The 12,911-nt window shown below is 39.0% G+C and overlaps 1 protein-coding gene across 2 annotated transcripts in view; it reads left to right on the forward strand.

Moving 5' to 3' along the window:
• Nucleotides 1–12,911, forward strand: part of LOC135077441 (tyrosine-protein phosphatase Lar) — a 538,711-nt gene that overhangs the window by 509,142 nt on the left and 16,658 nt on the right. Inside the window, exons 8-18 of one of the 2 annotated variants that reach the window (XM_063971980.1) lie at nucleotides 1,895–2,020; nucleotides 2,492–2,641; nucleotides 4,264–4,397; nucleotides 4,962–5,112; nucleotides 6,134–6,157; nucleotides 8,052–8,152; nucleotides 8,887–8,949; nucleotides 9,151–9,280; nucleotides 10,237–10,387; nucleotides 10,988–11,124; nucleotides 12,553–12,849. In XM_063971980.1, coding sequence (XP_063828050.1) covers nucleotides 1,895–2,020; nucleotides 2,492–2,641; nucleotides 4,264–4,397; nucleotides 4,962–5,112; nucleotides 6,134–6,157; nucleotides 8,052–8,152; nucleotides 8,887–8,949; nucleotides 9,151–9,280; nucleotides 10,237–10,387; nucleotides 10,988–11,124; nucleotides 12,553–12,849 — 1,464 coding nt within the window. The remainder of the gene's footprint in view (nucleotides 1–1,894; nucleotides 2,021–2,491; nucleotides 2,642–4,263; nucleotides 4,398–4,961; nucleotides 5,113–6,133; nucleotides 6,158–8,051; nucleotides 8,153–8,886; nucleotides 8,950–9,150; nucleotides 9,281–10,236; nucleotides 10,388–10,987; nucleotides 11,125–12,552; nucleotides 12,850–12,911) is intronic. The other variant, XM_063971981.1, reaches the window with a different exon arrangement.

Here is a 12,911-nt window from a genome sequence, read left to right on the forward strand (position 1 = left end):
TAATTTGTGCCCAAACTGGTTCTATAAAAGCATTATAGCAAGCTATACAGCTCGTATACAGCTGACATACACAGCTTGTGGAGTACATGTGAACGACTATTGAACTCTTAAATGGAGTAAAATGTTACTTGGGCCATCAGTGACCATTACGAACCGCACGCCTTGCAAAATTGATCAGCAGTCCATTGCGCTGTCAATAACTACCCAAGTGTAGTTCCTGTCCCCAGGACTGTAATATTTAATGATAACACGATGTGCGGTAACGCAACCATCGTTGGTGAATGTAATTACTTAGGAATTAGGTTTACTAGGACTACTAGGAACAGTTAATTAGTTAATTCTAAACGTAAGAGCGAGCACTAATATGTTTACGCCCATATTCACAAACGATACTTGCTTGAGTGAAGCAGCAAATCGTACGCACAGCGTTTAATAGAGCTCTGTGATTGGTTCGAGTGTCACCCGGTGCGTCCACGCGACCTGTGAGACCTCATAGTAATGTTTGTGACTCTAAGGCCCAGAACAGACGGTGAAACGCAACTGCAACGAAACTGCAACTGCTAATTACTTTTGAGTTGCATCTAAGTTTCTGCCATAGCGTCCGTTGAGAGACCACACATGACGCGAACAGTTTGAAACTTTCAGTTTCAGTTTCATACATAAGAATAATCAGAAAGTTGCAGTTTCGGTGCAATTGCGTTTCACCGTCTGTTCTGGGCCTAACGCCCGTAAGAGAGGTTTCTGTTACTTATGATTCTAAGAAATCTATATTATTTTATCTAATATGAATCGCTAAATTGTATTGTGTTGCTAAGTACAATACTTAATAACGACCGAACCCAACTATTTTTTTTTAATATTCGCTGAAATCTAAGGAGAGTTCTTGTGAAGAAATAAATTGTATAAAAACTTCCTGGAAACATTTCGAATTCGGGAAAACCTGAACAACATTTCTATGTTTCTATGGGAATATTTTTTCAAGTTTTATAGACTTCCTGCCTTCATTCGACGTCCGTCATGTCAACTGACAAACAACAATATTCTCGGTAAAAAAAGCTGTAAAAGTTTTATAATTTTTGATGAGTTTCTTTGTTTTAAAACTGAAGTCGCAAACGGCCTTTAGCGCCATTAAATGTATTACTTGTAGGCTTAAGTGAGTTTCTGTTAACACAACAATGTAACTTAAAACTTTTTGGACCGACTTACAAATAAGAACTTTTTTTCCATATCTTCTATCTTAATCGTAATTTCAGATTTATTGAATTGCAATACTTGTAATATGGCTCAATTTCAAGGCTTGCCTTTTTAAGACCAGATTTTCTTGCCGAACTGTACGTATACCTAGATCCTAAGTAAACCGAAATTCTACATTTTTAAGTAGGTACATAAACATCAATGAGTATTGTAACCACCCACAGCCGCCTCCTTGGCCGCGCGACACTGGCCACCAAAAAAATAAAAAAATGACTAATTACGATCCTCTTTTGTTTTTTCTCTTGCTCTCATCCTTCGATTCCTCACTTACAATTTCACGACTCGTATTTGCAAATTATTAAAATTGTAAATAATAATGTCGTAATAATTATGTAGGATAATTATACTCACGTTTTACCCAGAATTCGGGGACCCTGGATACGGGGGACGTATCCATCAGACATGACGAGTCAGGGGCGCCTGGTCTTGCCTGAAAAATAATAACCCCAGATAGGCCAATGAGTCTGAGCCACTACAACCGTAGTAATAATTTCTATTAAAAATTGTAGTTTCCATCATGAGGCAGAGATTCTGTCACTTTCAGTTCGGAAATCCAACTTTTTGAACCAGACATACTTCGTAATAAATCCTAGTAAGTTTGTGTTGTTACATTTTATTTAGTTCCTTATTTTGCCAACAGTTCGACGAGTGGCGCCTCAGTTCTCGATACCTCCGACGCCGCGCACAGAAGTCCCATTGGGAGGGAACGTCACTCTCAAATGCGTCGCGTTCGGCTCGCCAATGCCTACGGTCAAATGGAGGAAAGGTTAGTATGAGAATTCTTATTCTAATTCTTAATAAAATTTAGGCTTTTTTTTTTAGAATTTCTGTAACTTTTAATCTGAGTATTTTTTATGCCTTCGAATAAGGTGCCGGACTATAAACACTGTTTAAACTTGCTGAAACTATTTAAGATTATGAAAAGCTGGCTTAATATTTATTTGATTTTAATTAATATGTCACTTGTTTACTTTGAAAAACAGAATCTACCTTAGTGACGTCAAAAAAGAGTTTATTCATACAAACTGTAGTAAAAAACATCGTATGGCACAGCTCTTAAAAGTATTTCTATTTACTATACAAGTAGTATCCGATTTACATGAATTTGTACCAGTCTTGCATTTAAATCAGGTCAGATTGTGAATTCCAAATCTTCAAAAATAAGTATATTCCTAAAGATTTTTACAATAATCATCTTCTATCAAGTAACCCCGCACTAATCAACCGTTTCTTCCAGGCTTAACAAAATGGCTGACGCCCGAAGACAACCCTCCGCTCGGGCTCAATAACCTCAAGCTGGAAGACATCAGGGAGTCTGCGAACTACACCTGTGAAGCCGCTAGTGTGCTGGGCGTCATAGAAGCTATAGCCGAGGTCAAAGTGCAATGTAAGTAGCCAAAAATTATTTTCGCTGTCATAAACAGTTCGTTTAGTCTCTACTGTAGGAGTGTCCTCTCTAATTTGCCATGGGCAAATGGAGATTTGCCCATGGCAAATTAGAGAGGACACTTATTAGGCCTTCCTTCCAGTATACTGGGTGTCAAAGAAACTATAGCCGAGGTCAAAGTGCATTGTAAGTAGCTAAGCTGGGAATAGTTTCATCATCACCATCAGGTCATATAGTCTTCACTGCAGGAGCACGACCCTCTCTAATTTACCATAGGAAAATAGAGGATTGGGCCTTCATCATAGTGTGCTGGATCATGGATGTCATAGTAGCAAAAGCCGAGGTCAAAGTGCAATGTCACTAAATTATGCCATCACCATCAGGTCTTTGACTCCATTTTCGGAATTCGGATTATTTACTTTTAAATTAGGCCTTCCTCCTAGTGTGCTGCGTATCATGGATGTTATAGAAGATGCTATAAAGTATAATGTAAATAGCTATATTTTTATCATCATCACTGCAGGAGCACGATCTTTTTTAAATTACCTGAGGCAAATTAAGGATCTTGAGACGAGCTTCTAAAGGTTACAGGTAGGCACAGGGTGCAGACCACTTCTATCCGAACGACGTAGCTATTGTTTCTCTCCACTACTTTCATCACAAAGTCACCCATTTTGATTCACACTTCAACCCTCACGAGCTTTAGTATCCCAAATTAACCCATTAGCAGCGGGTAGACGAGTGACTGAATCAAATAACACTCATAATTTCTTCGGATAACTGTTTCAAAATGCTAATCACTCTCCGAGGTGGAAGGGAAGATTGCCCGAAATCAATTTGATAAATTGCCGCAGTCGAGGCATCCATTACGAATTAGTGTTATAATTCATAATTGAAAGGGTTGCAAAGTTGCGGCCCTCGGAGACAAACGAATGTCATTTTGATTAATCATTAATTATTGTTACTTTGCATTCCCTTTTCGATTCGGATAGGATTAAGTCCGGGCGTAGTGTACGGTCGCGCTATTTAAAATTGATGAGGCTATAGAATTTCTAATTAAAACATTAATAAAGATTAGATAACGCTGAATAAAAACAAAGCGGAAAGCAACTTGAAATTTATAAATGGTGGTAAATTTTGTAATTATTTATTTACGGACAGCTTTTCTGCTTGAGGAATGAGTTCATCAGCGAGTGACAGGATAATACTTGGAATTAATAACATTTTATTACAGCACGTAATTGGAATAATTAATAAAATAGATAAAGATGATCTTAATTATTATAACAAAGGAATTCTAACTAAAAATATGGCACAGATATCGGCAAAACAAACTCTTTATTGTTTAACTTTTACACGATTGCTTGTGACAGATCTGTGAAACCAATCGTAGAATTATGATTCTGGATCATTATTACAAATTCAAATTCTATATTGCTATTCCACACGATTCCAAGGACTAAAAAAATAGGCAAAGATACCTGGCGCCTAAATGTCCAACTAATTAGAACAAGATGCCGCAGCAAGCTTTACGACCTTGACCTTTAGAAGCAAATTGAATTTTCTTATCTTTCCCAGCTATTCACAGAGCTTCAGAATTTATTTTTTCTTTTCCTCTCCAGCCCTCCCAGGCCCTCCGTCCGAAGTCCGCGCGTCCGAAATCACGGCGACCACTGTCCGGCTGGCGTGGACGTACAACGGGCCCGAGGAGCCGCAGTACTACGTCATACAGTACAAGCCTAAATATGCTAACCAGGTAAGAATCTTCATTCATTCTACATCATCAGTTCAAAAGTTTTCACTGCGGAGCACGACCTTCTCCAATTTTCCAGAAACAAATGAAGGAGTTGTTCCTTATTCTTTAATAGAGGATGATAAACACGAAAATAAGATTTAGAAAGCAACATAGACTCATAATATGCTTCTACCGATACCTATGTATTGTACCAGCGTAGTGGCCTCTGTGTGAACCACTGAGAAGAACTGTCTCTCCATGACTCCATGACAAAATCGATTCTGTTACAACCACATAATATTCAAAATTCAAATTCAAAATTATTTATTTATAGAGTCATAAGTATTAACAAATGTGAGTCTCATCCTTTTAAGTTTATAAAACTTGTGTTAGAATGAATATGCCATAGTGTTTGGCTTGATGACGATTTTAGCCCTCGTCTGCTGACTCATACAGAACAGAACCTCGTATCAATCTGTGCATCATTCATTAGTATTTTTTGAAATGTACTCTGATCTAAATGTGATCGATTCTGCTATTTCCAATACATAGAGTATTATTCTAATTAAAACCACTTTCACACAGGCCTTCAGCGAGATATCAGGAGTGATCACGCAGTACTACTCGGTGACGAATCTGTCCCCATACACGGAGTACGAAATGTACGTCATAGCGGTCAACAACATAGGGCGGGGGCCGCCTTCCGCGCCCGCGGTCATCACTACAGGCGAAACCGGTACGTGTCACAGCTAGTATTTTGTCACTGTTCTCGTGAACTGTTCCGGATAATCATGTACCTAGTATTTTGTCATAATGTTGATTAGTGTTCCGGATCATGTAGTATTTTGTAATAATGTCGATTAGTGTTGAGGGGTGAGGATGGTGTACAGCAAAAGAAATTTAGCGTATCGTCTATTCTTTGTAATAACCATGCACCATCAACATCATGTTGTTTTTTACAATTTGAATTACAATCCTTTGTTCATTATTACTTTAGTAATGTTCATTATTAACTATTGTAAAAGTTTTAGTGATTAGTATGTAAGAAGTAAGTAGTAGTGATTTAAATAATTTCAATCAAAACTTTTGTACGCGAATTTCAGCAAACTGATCGAGATACTTCTAACATCCTGTACTTCCACTTGCTGTGTATAAACTTGTGTTTTACAAATAAATATTTCTGATCAAAGTTATAATAAACCAAAGTAGGTACTGAAACGACCCGTGAACAAACTCGGTAAAGTTTTTTTTCAAAACTTCCGAGACTGACGTAACATTCGACTGAAAGCAATTCATTCCACGCATTTACTCATACGCTTATTTACGTTTAATTTATCTTGTCTCGCTTTCTGTTTAACGAAGTTATTTACTTGCTTTGGATTCGGTATGATAGACATTGTTTTTGGTTCGTTACGCTGATTTCTGAGTTTTAAGGTTATTTATTTAAACGTCTTTACATGGCTTCCATAACGCGACGTCCGACGATCGCCGCCGCTTCATGTAAGTTCTCGCTTTTGAGTGGTTTTCAAAGTTTCGTTTCATTTGCACCTTTTTTAATTTCGACGATAGAACGTAGACGTAGTGCGTTTTACTTTTATTTGATTTTTCCATGCACCATTCCGTTTTACCAGTGCTAGGTAACGATAGTTACGTCACACCGTTTTCTTCCTTGTAATTTGCACCTTTTGTGTGATAAGTGTTGTTTTCGATCAAATGTATTTTCGACTAATATGTCTTTTGTATATGCTCACTTCCAGTGGATTCTCTATATGGAGGTGCCAGTAAGTATAGTATTTGAAATAATTACTTGTGGTGTTACTTTTGGGCGTAAACGTTGACAGCATGATTCCTTTTGCCGAATGAATTAATCGTTGGGACGCTTTAGTATCCTTTAATATTTCTCAAAACAAAATGTAATTTGATTCCCCCAAAAAGTAATATGGACCCAATGAAAGCGCTGTAGGAGGGACACTTTGCAAAATTGGCTTATAACATAATCTAATATCTCCTTGTATTTCTTTCCTGTCACATCTCCATTTTTATCACGTCTAATTTACCGCACAAATATTAAATTTGACGTCTGAAACCTTGCCTGCTCAAAATTACCGTCATGTCGCGAAACGGACAGAAAGTGGGACTGTGATGAGTTGCTAATGAAAACGTTGCGTATCAAAATTGTTTGCAGGTTTTTTTATGTCTTCTTTACATTTCTAATAAAGGGAAGTTGTGCGGACGCCCGACCCGAGCCTGGCCAAAACAAGATTATATCGTTTTAATATTACACAGTCCCGAAAAACTTTTATTGTTTCGCCCTTTCCGAGTATTATAAACAGAGCGGAGATTTTTCATTGAGTGACACCCCGGCGCGCAGGCAGCGATTACAAATGCTGTTAAGACTGCTATTATGCCCCGGGCGCTATTGTCACGTTTTTATTCCCATTTTATACGTAATTGAGATGAACCGACCCGCCCCTAATTCCGAATTGCGCTGTTTTCGTATTATTCTAATAGGATTTCACGTATTACGAAAAGATTCGTGAAGTCTTTTGTTTTGAAGTCAAATTTAAGCGCGGCTGATTCTGATAACGGGATTTCAGCGGTCAAAGATTCAACTTGGGGAGCTTAAGTTACAAAGTAAAATGTTCCTTAATGATTTTCATACTTTATAATCAACTTTAAAAGTCTCTAACTCTCTCAATGCTCTGATTAAATGTTTTAGACGCGGTAGATTTTCGTCTGTACGATGGCAGGAATTAAAGTAATCAAAAGTACTTTACACTTCGCTATGGCCAAAGGAATTTTGTAGTAGTAGTAGTATAAATATGTGGGCGTATGTCCATATAGTAACTATAATATGAGCGTTTGATGTGAGTAGGTACTTAAGTGTTTTTCTCTCGTAAGTGCGTACTTGTAGCGAGCATGATGCTTTTCTTATAGAGTGGGATGACATAGGGGAGCGAGAATGGACGCTTACTTCAAGTAGGCACTATAATCAATAGTGTTATAGTGCCATACAGAATATTGACTCGCTTAAAATGTGCTAATGTTGAATTAATTTTATTCGGGGCTCCAAATTAGAGGTTTTCGTTCGTGTAACCTAAACGCATGATTGAAATAAAATCTAATATTATGATAGTCCTGCCGAAATGTATCATTACTTGATTTTATTTGCCAAATAGTAATATTGTCTATTAAAGTCAAAGATTTCGGTAGGGCTATAGAGAGGATTTACTCGTTGTTTGTTTTTTATTTTCGATTTTCAAATAACATAAAACAATAATAGGTTCAAATGAAATTAAATCCATTAGCTGGTAGGTTTGACGTAGGTACCTTACTGTGTTTTCAAAAGACAACAATCATTAGATATACTTAATACTTACTTAGTGAGCTAATACTACTTACTTGACTTAATTAGCTATCCAAATGGGAAGTAGCGAGTTATTCCCAATACAAGTGGTTCTGACTACTTACCGGGAAGACTCGGTAATAACTCTGTTATTTTTGGAAATAAGTAAATGTTTTTTTTTACTTACTGTATGTTTAGCTAGCTGTTCAAATATTCCTAATGGTTACGATGTTAATGGTTGTAGTTGTCGTTGTAATTATTGTCGTAAACCTATAGATATTGTACCTAGTAATAATCAATCGGAACGTACTACATAAACGTGTTTACAGAACCCGGGTCAGCGCCGCGCAACGTGCAAGTCCGTCCACTAAGCTCCAGCACCATGGTCATACAATGGGACGAGCCGGAGACGCCCAATGGACAGGTTACGGTAAGTACTGAGATTAGAATTTTAGGGTACTTCATGTTACTTAGAAGCCCTAGCCCTAGGGGCACCTAGGGCAGCTCGACACCGGTTGGTGCGAGTAGCGATGGAGTCCATCCGAATTTTATTATCTTGCCAATAGCGACAATATAGGCAGGCCCCTCTTTCCCACTGGGCACTTTGGGCACGTGCCCAGGGCCCCGCGATCGAGAGGGCCCCCGTCTGCTCGAAAAAACTTGATAAGGGCCACCCTTGTCCAGGTGCCCAGGGCCCCTAGTAGGTTAAAGACGGCCCTGAATATAGGGTAGGTAATTCCCATAGACCTAGAATTTTGAAAATTCGTGAAGGAAACTCTTTTAGCACAGGCACAGTAAAGTGAAAAGTCCGATAATATTTAATTTAATATTCCAAAATAAATAAAATCGTAACGGTAGCAGGGAAGCGCTGGACACAGGCCGCTACCAATCGATCAACGTGGAAAGCATTAGGGGAGGCCTATGTTCAGCAGTGGACGTCCTATGGCTGAAATGATGATGATGATGATGAATAAAATATTTGCCGATGGTAAGCTAATCGCGAAACTATGTCGCTATTTGGAGTCAGTACATGTATTTGCATACTTGTACTTACTTTATTTATACGGAGCCCTAGATGCGTGAGTCAGACTCACACTTGACCGGTTTTTATGTTCTACTGCAGCACAATTACATTAGATGTAAAAACCAATAATTTGTTTACAGGGCTACAAGATTTACTACACAACAGACCCGTCGCAACCTCTACCGTCGTGGCAGTCGCAAATGGTAAGTATCATACTACGTCTTGGTTCCAGTAAGTTTTACTTAACTTCACCATAATTGAATTCAATCACCACGTGGTAATTCTAAACAAATCCCTGGCTCTATAAAGGTCGATATTGCATGTCACTAGCAAACAACTTTCACATCTAAAGCTATTAAATTAAAGTTCCTTTTACGTATACTACAATCCAGTATTTCCCACAGATGGACAACAGCCACTTGACCACCATAAGCGAGCTGACTCCCCACACAGTATACACGATTAGGGTCCAAGCGTTCACCTCCGTCGGTCCCGGACCCATATCTGCGCCGGTACAAGTCAAAACGCAGCAGGGTAAGTTTCTGACAAGTTTTATTTCAATTACATAAAAAATTACTCATAAAACTCATTTATTTTTGCAAATAAGCTTTTAAAAAGCACTTTTACACGTCCCCGTATTAGCCCTACCACTGCTTCGGGACTATAAATAGGAAAGTGCTGAGAAGAAGCAGCGCAAGAAACTCAGTCACTACTTATTGAGATAAAAATTAAAATTATAACACAAACTATTTAAAAAAAAAACTTTATGCTTATAAAAGCTCTGATTGGTGGTACCTATATCATGTAACGTGTAAAAAGGATGCCTATGTGTGTAGAATTCAAAACTATTTTATGTAAAGTTTTGTTTAGTGTCAAAAGTTGGGCGCGGAGAGTATTGTTAAATTCAAATATGATTTTCACGCGCTGCGAATACGGGAAAGTATGCAGAACTTATTACCTATGTAAATAAAATACCTATTGTTTAAAAAGAAACGAAAATTATAATATTCCTTTTTAGTATTCTCACTTACATTCTCATCAAAATATTAACAAGATTTTGAAGAAACAATGTTGTTACTTAATTTAATAAAACTTGTAAGGTAACTAACCGAGCTTATCGTCGACCGTAAGAAGTTAAAGAATAGCTTCAAGACAATAGTGAATTTTATTAGACGTTTAATAACCAAATAAAAGCCCTGCAGACAAAAGGTCTTATTAATAAATATTAGTTTTACATAAAATCAAACAAAATGAAAGTCCTTCTTAAACCCAAAACTGTCTGAAAAATTACTATAATATTGAAAAATAACAATTCTTAATTCCAAACATAACATTTTACAATCTTCGTGTGGAGAAGTGCATCTTCACAAGCACAAGAAACTCAAGACTCAACCATTATTTTATACTCCATTTTTTTAGCGAGTCCTTCTTAACTAAGTATGCTTTCGAACATCTCTTTTTAGTTCTTAACTAAGTCTTCTCCCAAACAGGCGTCCCCTCCCAACCCTCAAACCTAGTAGCAGTCGAAGCTGGTGAGACGTCAGTCACTCTCTCCTGGAGGAGACCAGTGCATGCGGGCGACAACATAGTATCCTACGAACTGTACTGGAACGACACGTATGCAAAGGAGAACCATAGGAAGTGAGTATACGGTGGTATTGTAAGGTTGTTATTTAAGATTTCAATTTTCTGTATTATATCTAATGTGTGTCACACAAAATATCTCGTATGTACATATCATTATAGTTCTTCTGAGGTAGGAAAAGTAAAGCCAACTAAACTAGAAATCTTCCAGAAACAAGATACTGGGAGATGCTTCTGTAGTGGTGACTTTTAAACTGAAGTCACAACCATAGTGTCTGTCTCTGAAGGCTTAATACGTGCCTTTTGAAGATCATATTGCAAGTATAATGATATTTGTAATACAGGTCATATAAAATTCAGGTTGAATTCAACCTGCAATGTCCTTACCCAAACTAGGAACAATCACAATTCAATTCCTGTATCTCACCTCGAAAACTAGGTTAACCGACGATCTGGTGAAGGTTGCGGGTAGCACCTAGATGCGGACAACGCAGGACTGGTCGTATTGGAAATCCTTGAGGAAAGCCTTTGTCTAGCATTAGTCGACTGAAACTTATAAAACAAACAAAGAATTCAACTCTCAAAACAGTAGACCAAGTAGGCGTAACTAAATTACAATTAATTACACATTAAATAACTCCATTCGTTCATCTATAGGCGGATACCAATCACGGAGACGTACACGCTAAACGGACTGTATCCCAACACGTTGTACTACATCTGGCTCGCGGCCCGTTCACAGCGAGGGGAAGGCGCCACCACCCCGCCTATAGCGGTGCGGACGAAGCAATACGGTATGATGGTCACAGTGAGCAAGGGCGGGGCCGAGCCGTCGCGTGCGCAGCTTTCAATTTCAGACCGTTTGGGAATACATTTAAGGGATATATTGGCTCGCGGTCATCGGAATGACGTCACGGGATATGCTCGTGGTCATCGTAACAGTATTAATTCTGGTGTCATATCGTGCCATATCATCACTCATTGGTTGTATCATGGGGGGTGCTTTAATGGGCGCGCATGTTCTGGAAACCTCATCGATCTACAGCTTATTGTAGATTGGAATGGAAAGGACTTCGGATTCTACAAGGAGACTTTAGGTTAGTCTTCTTTTATTGATGGAAACTAAAAATATTGTAGATACATTGTTTTGTTTTTACAAACGTGTATTGTTTTGTTTGTTGTTGGAAAGATGATATTGGAATTTAGATTGAATACGCGTATTATGTTTTTCCTGTAAATATATTTACAGAAATAACTGAATCATGAACTAAGCGTTAGTACGACAGTTCATTACGTATGTTGTTTCTGTATAAAATATTGTTTCGCTCCGAAAGCCAGCCAGTTAGGATATACTGGAATAATAGAGCGTTCACTGCTTCTCCATTATTTATATCACTAAAGTTTGTGTGCAGTCTTGTCCACGGACCAAAATAGCCCTTTCAAATATTCATTCCCTGTAGATTCTAGATTTTGCGCAACGTTTTCTGTCTAGTGCATTTTGCACGAGGTCTTTTATTAAATTTTAAGCTGGCATTAGCGACGGCTCGTCCCCAATCGATGTTTGAAGTAAATGTGTGAGAGTGTACCTTTATTGGTCTCCAGGTAATTCGTAATGTAATATTTCACATAAGAGCACCTGCCCGGCACGCTGCCAGTATAACAGCACAAAGCACCAAGTTTTATATATCACGATATGTGTTTGTAACGTAAATTGTCGAACCGGTAGAGTGCGCGCGAGGACCACGCGACCGACGAGGGACCGACCGCGCACTGTACCTTAGTAGTAGCTTTATGTTGTTTGTAGGTTTTATCCGGGGCTGACGCCTCAAATGTCCTTTTTATTTCCTTTTTACAAACGTTGGCGACACCGCGATTCCTATGCCTTTCATCATCATGACATAGTATCAGCAAATCGTCAAAATAGAACAATTATGGTGAAGAGGTTCGATCATCAGTGTCGCCAGCCAGCACATAATCATCACAATTTTCTTCCAACAGGAGAAAGTGTGAGGGATGAGACTTAGAGATGTATGGGCGAGCGGATCCTACATAACACAGACACTGCATGCTTTTTATTTGGCGACTCAAACATCGCCTTTATTATTTTCTGAGCACTTAATCGCATTCAGTGATTGCATCGGTGAGGGTAACGACGCGCGGCGTCATTTGAGTTGCAGGTCCGTTGCGGATCTGTTCGTATGTTTATTTTGAGGCTTGTTTAGTTCCTGGAGCGCCGCCGATGAATGTGACGGCCGTGGCGATTTCCCCGACGGCGATTCGGGTGTCGTGGCAGCCGCCGCCTGCGGAGCGGGCGAACGGGCGGATCGCGTATTACAAGCTGCTTTGCGTGGAGTCTGGAAGAGGGGATTCTGAGGCGAATGTGGTGAAACTGAACCAGACGTCGTTTGTGCTGGACGAGCTCCGGCGCTGGACGGAGTACCGCATTTGGGTGCTCGCGGGCACGAGCGTGGGCGACGGCCCGGCCTCGTACCCCGTCACCATCCGCACGCACGAAGATGGTACGTGTCACAACCCATTGAACGTTTAACCAACTGTTATCGGATAACGGAATTCAATTTTA

This window comes from Ostrinia nubilalis, chromosome 13 (genome assembly GCF_963855985.1).
Source record: "Ostrinia nubilalis chromosome 13, ilOstNubi1.1, whole genome shotgun sequence".
NCBI lineage: Eukaryota > Metazoa > Arthropoda > Insecta > Lepidoptera > Crambidae > Ostrinia > Ostrinia nubilalis.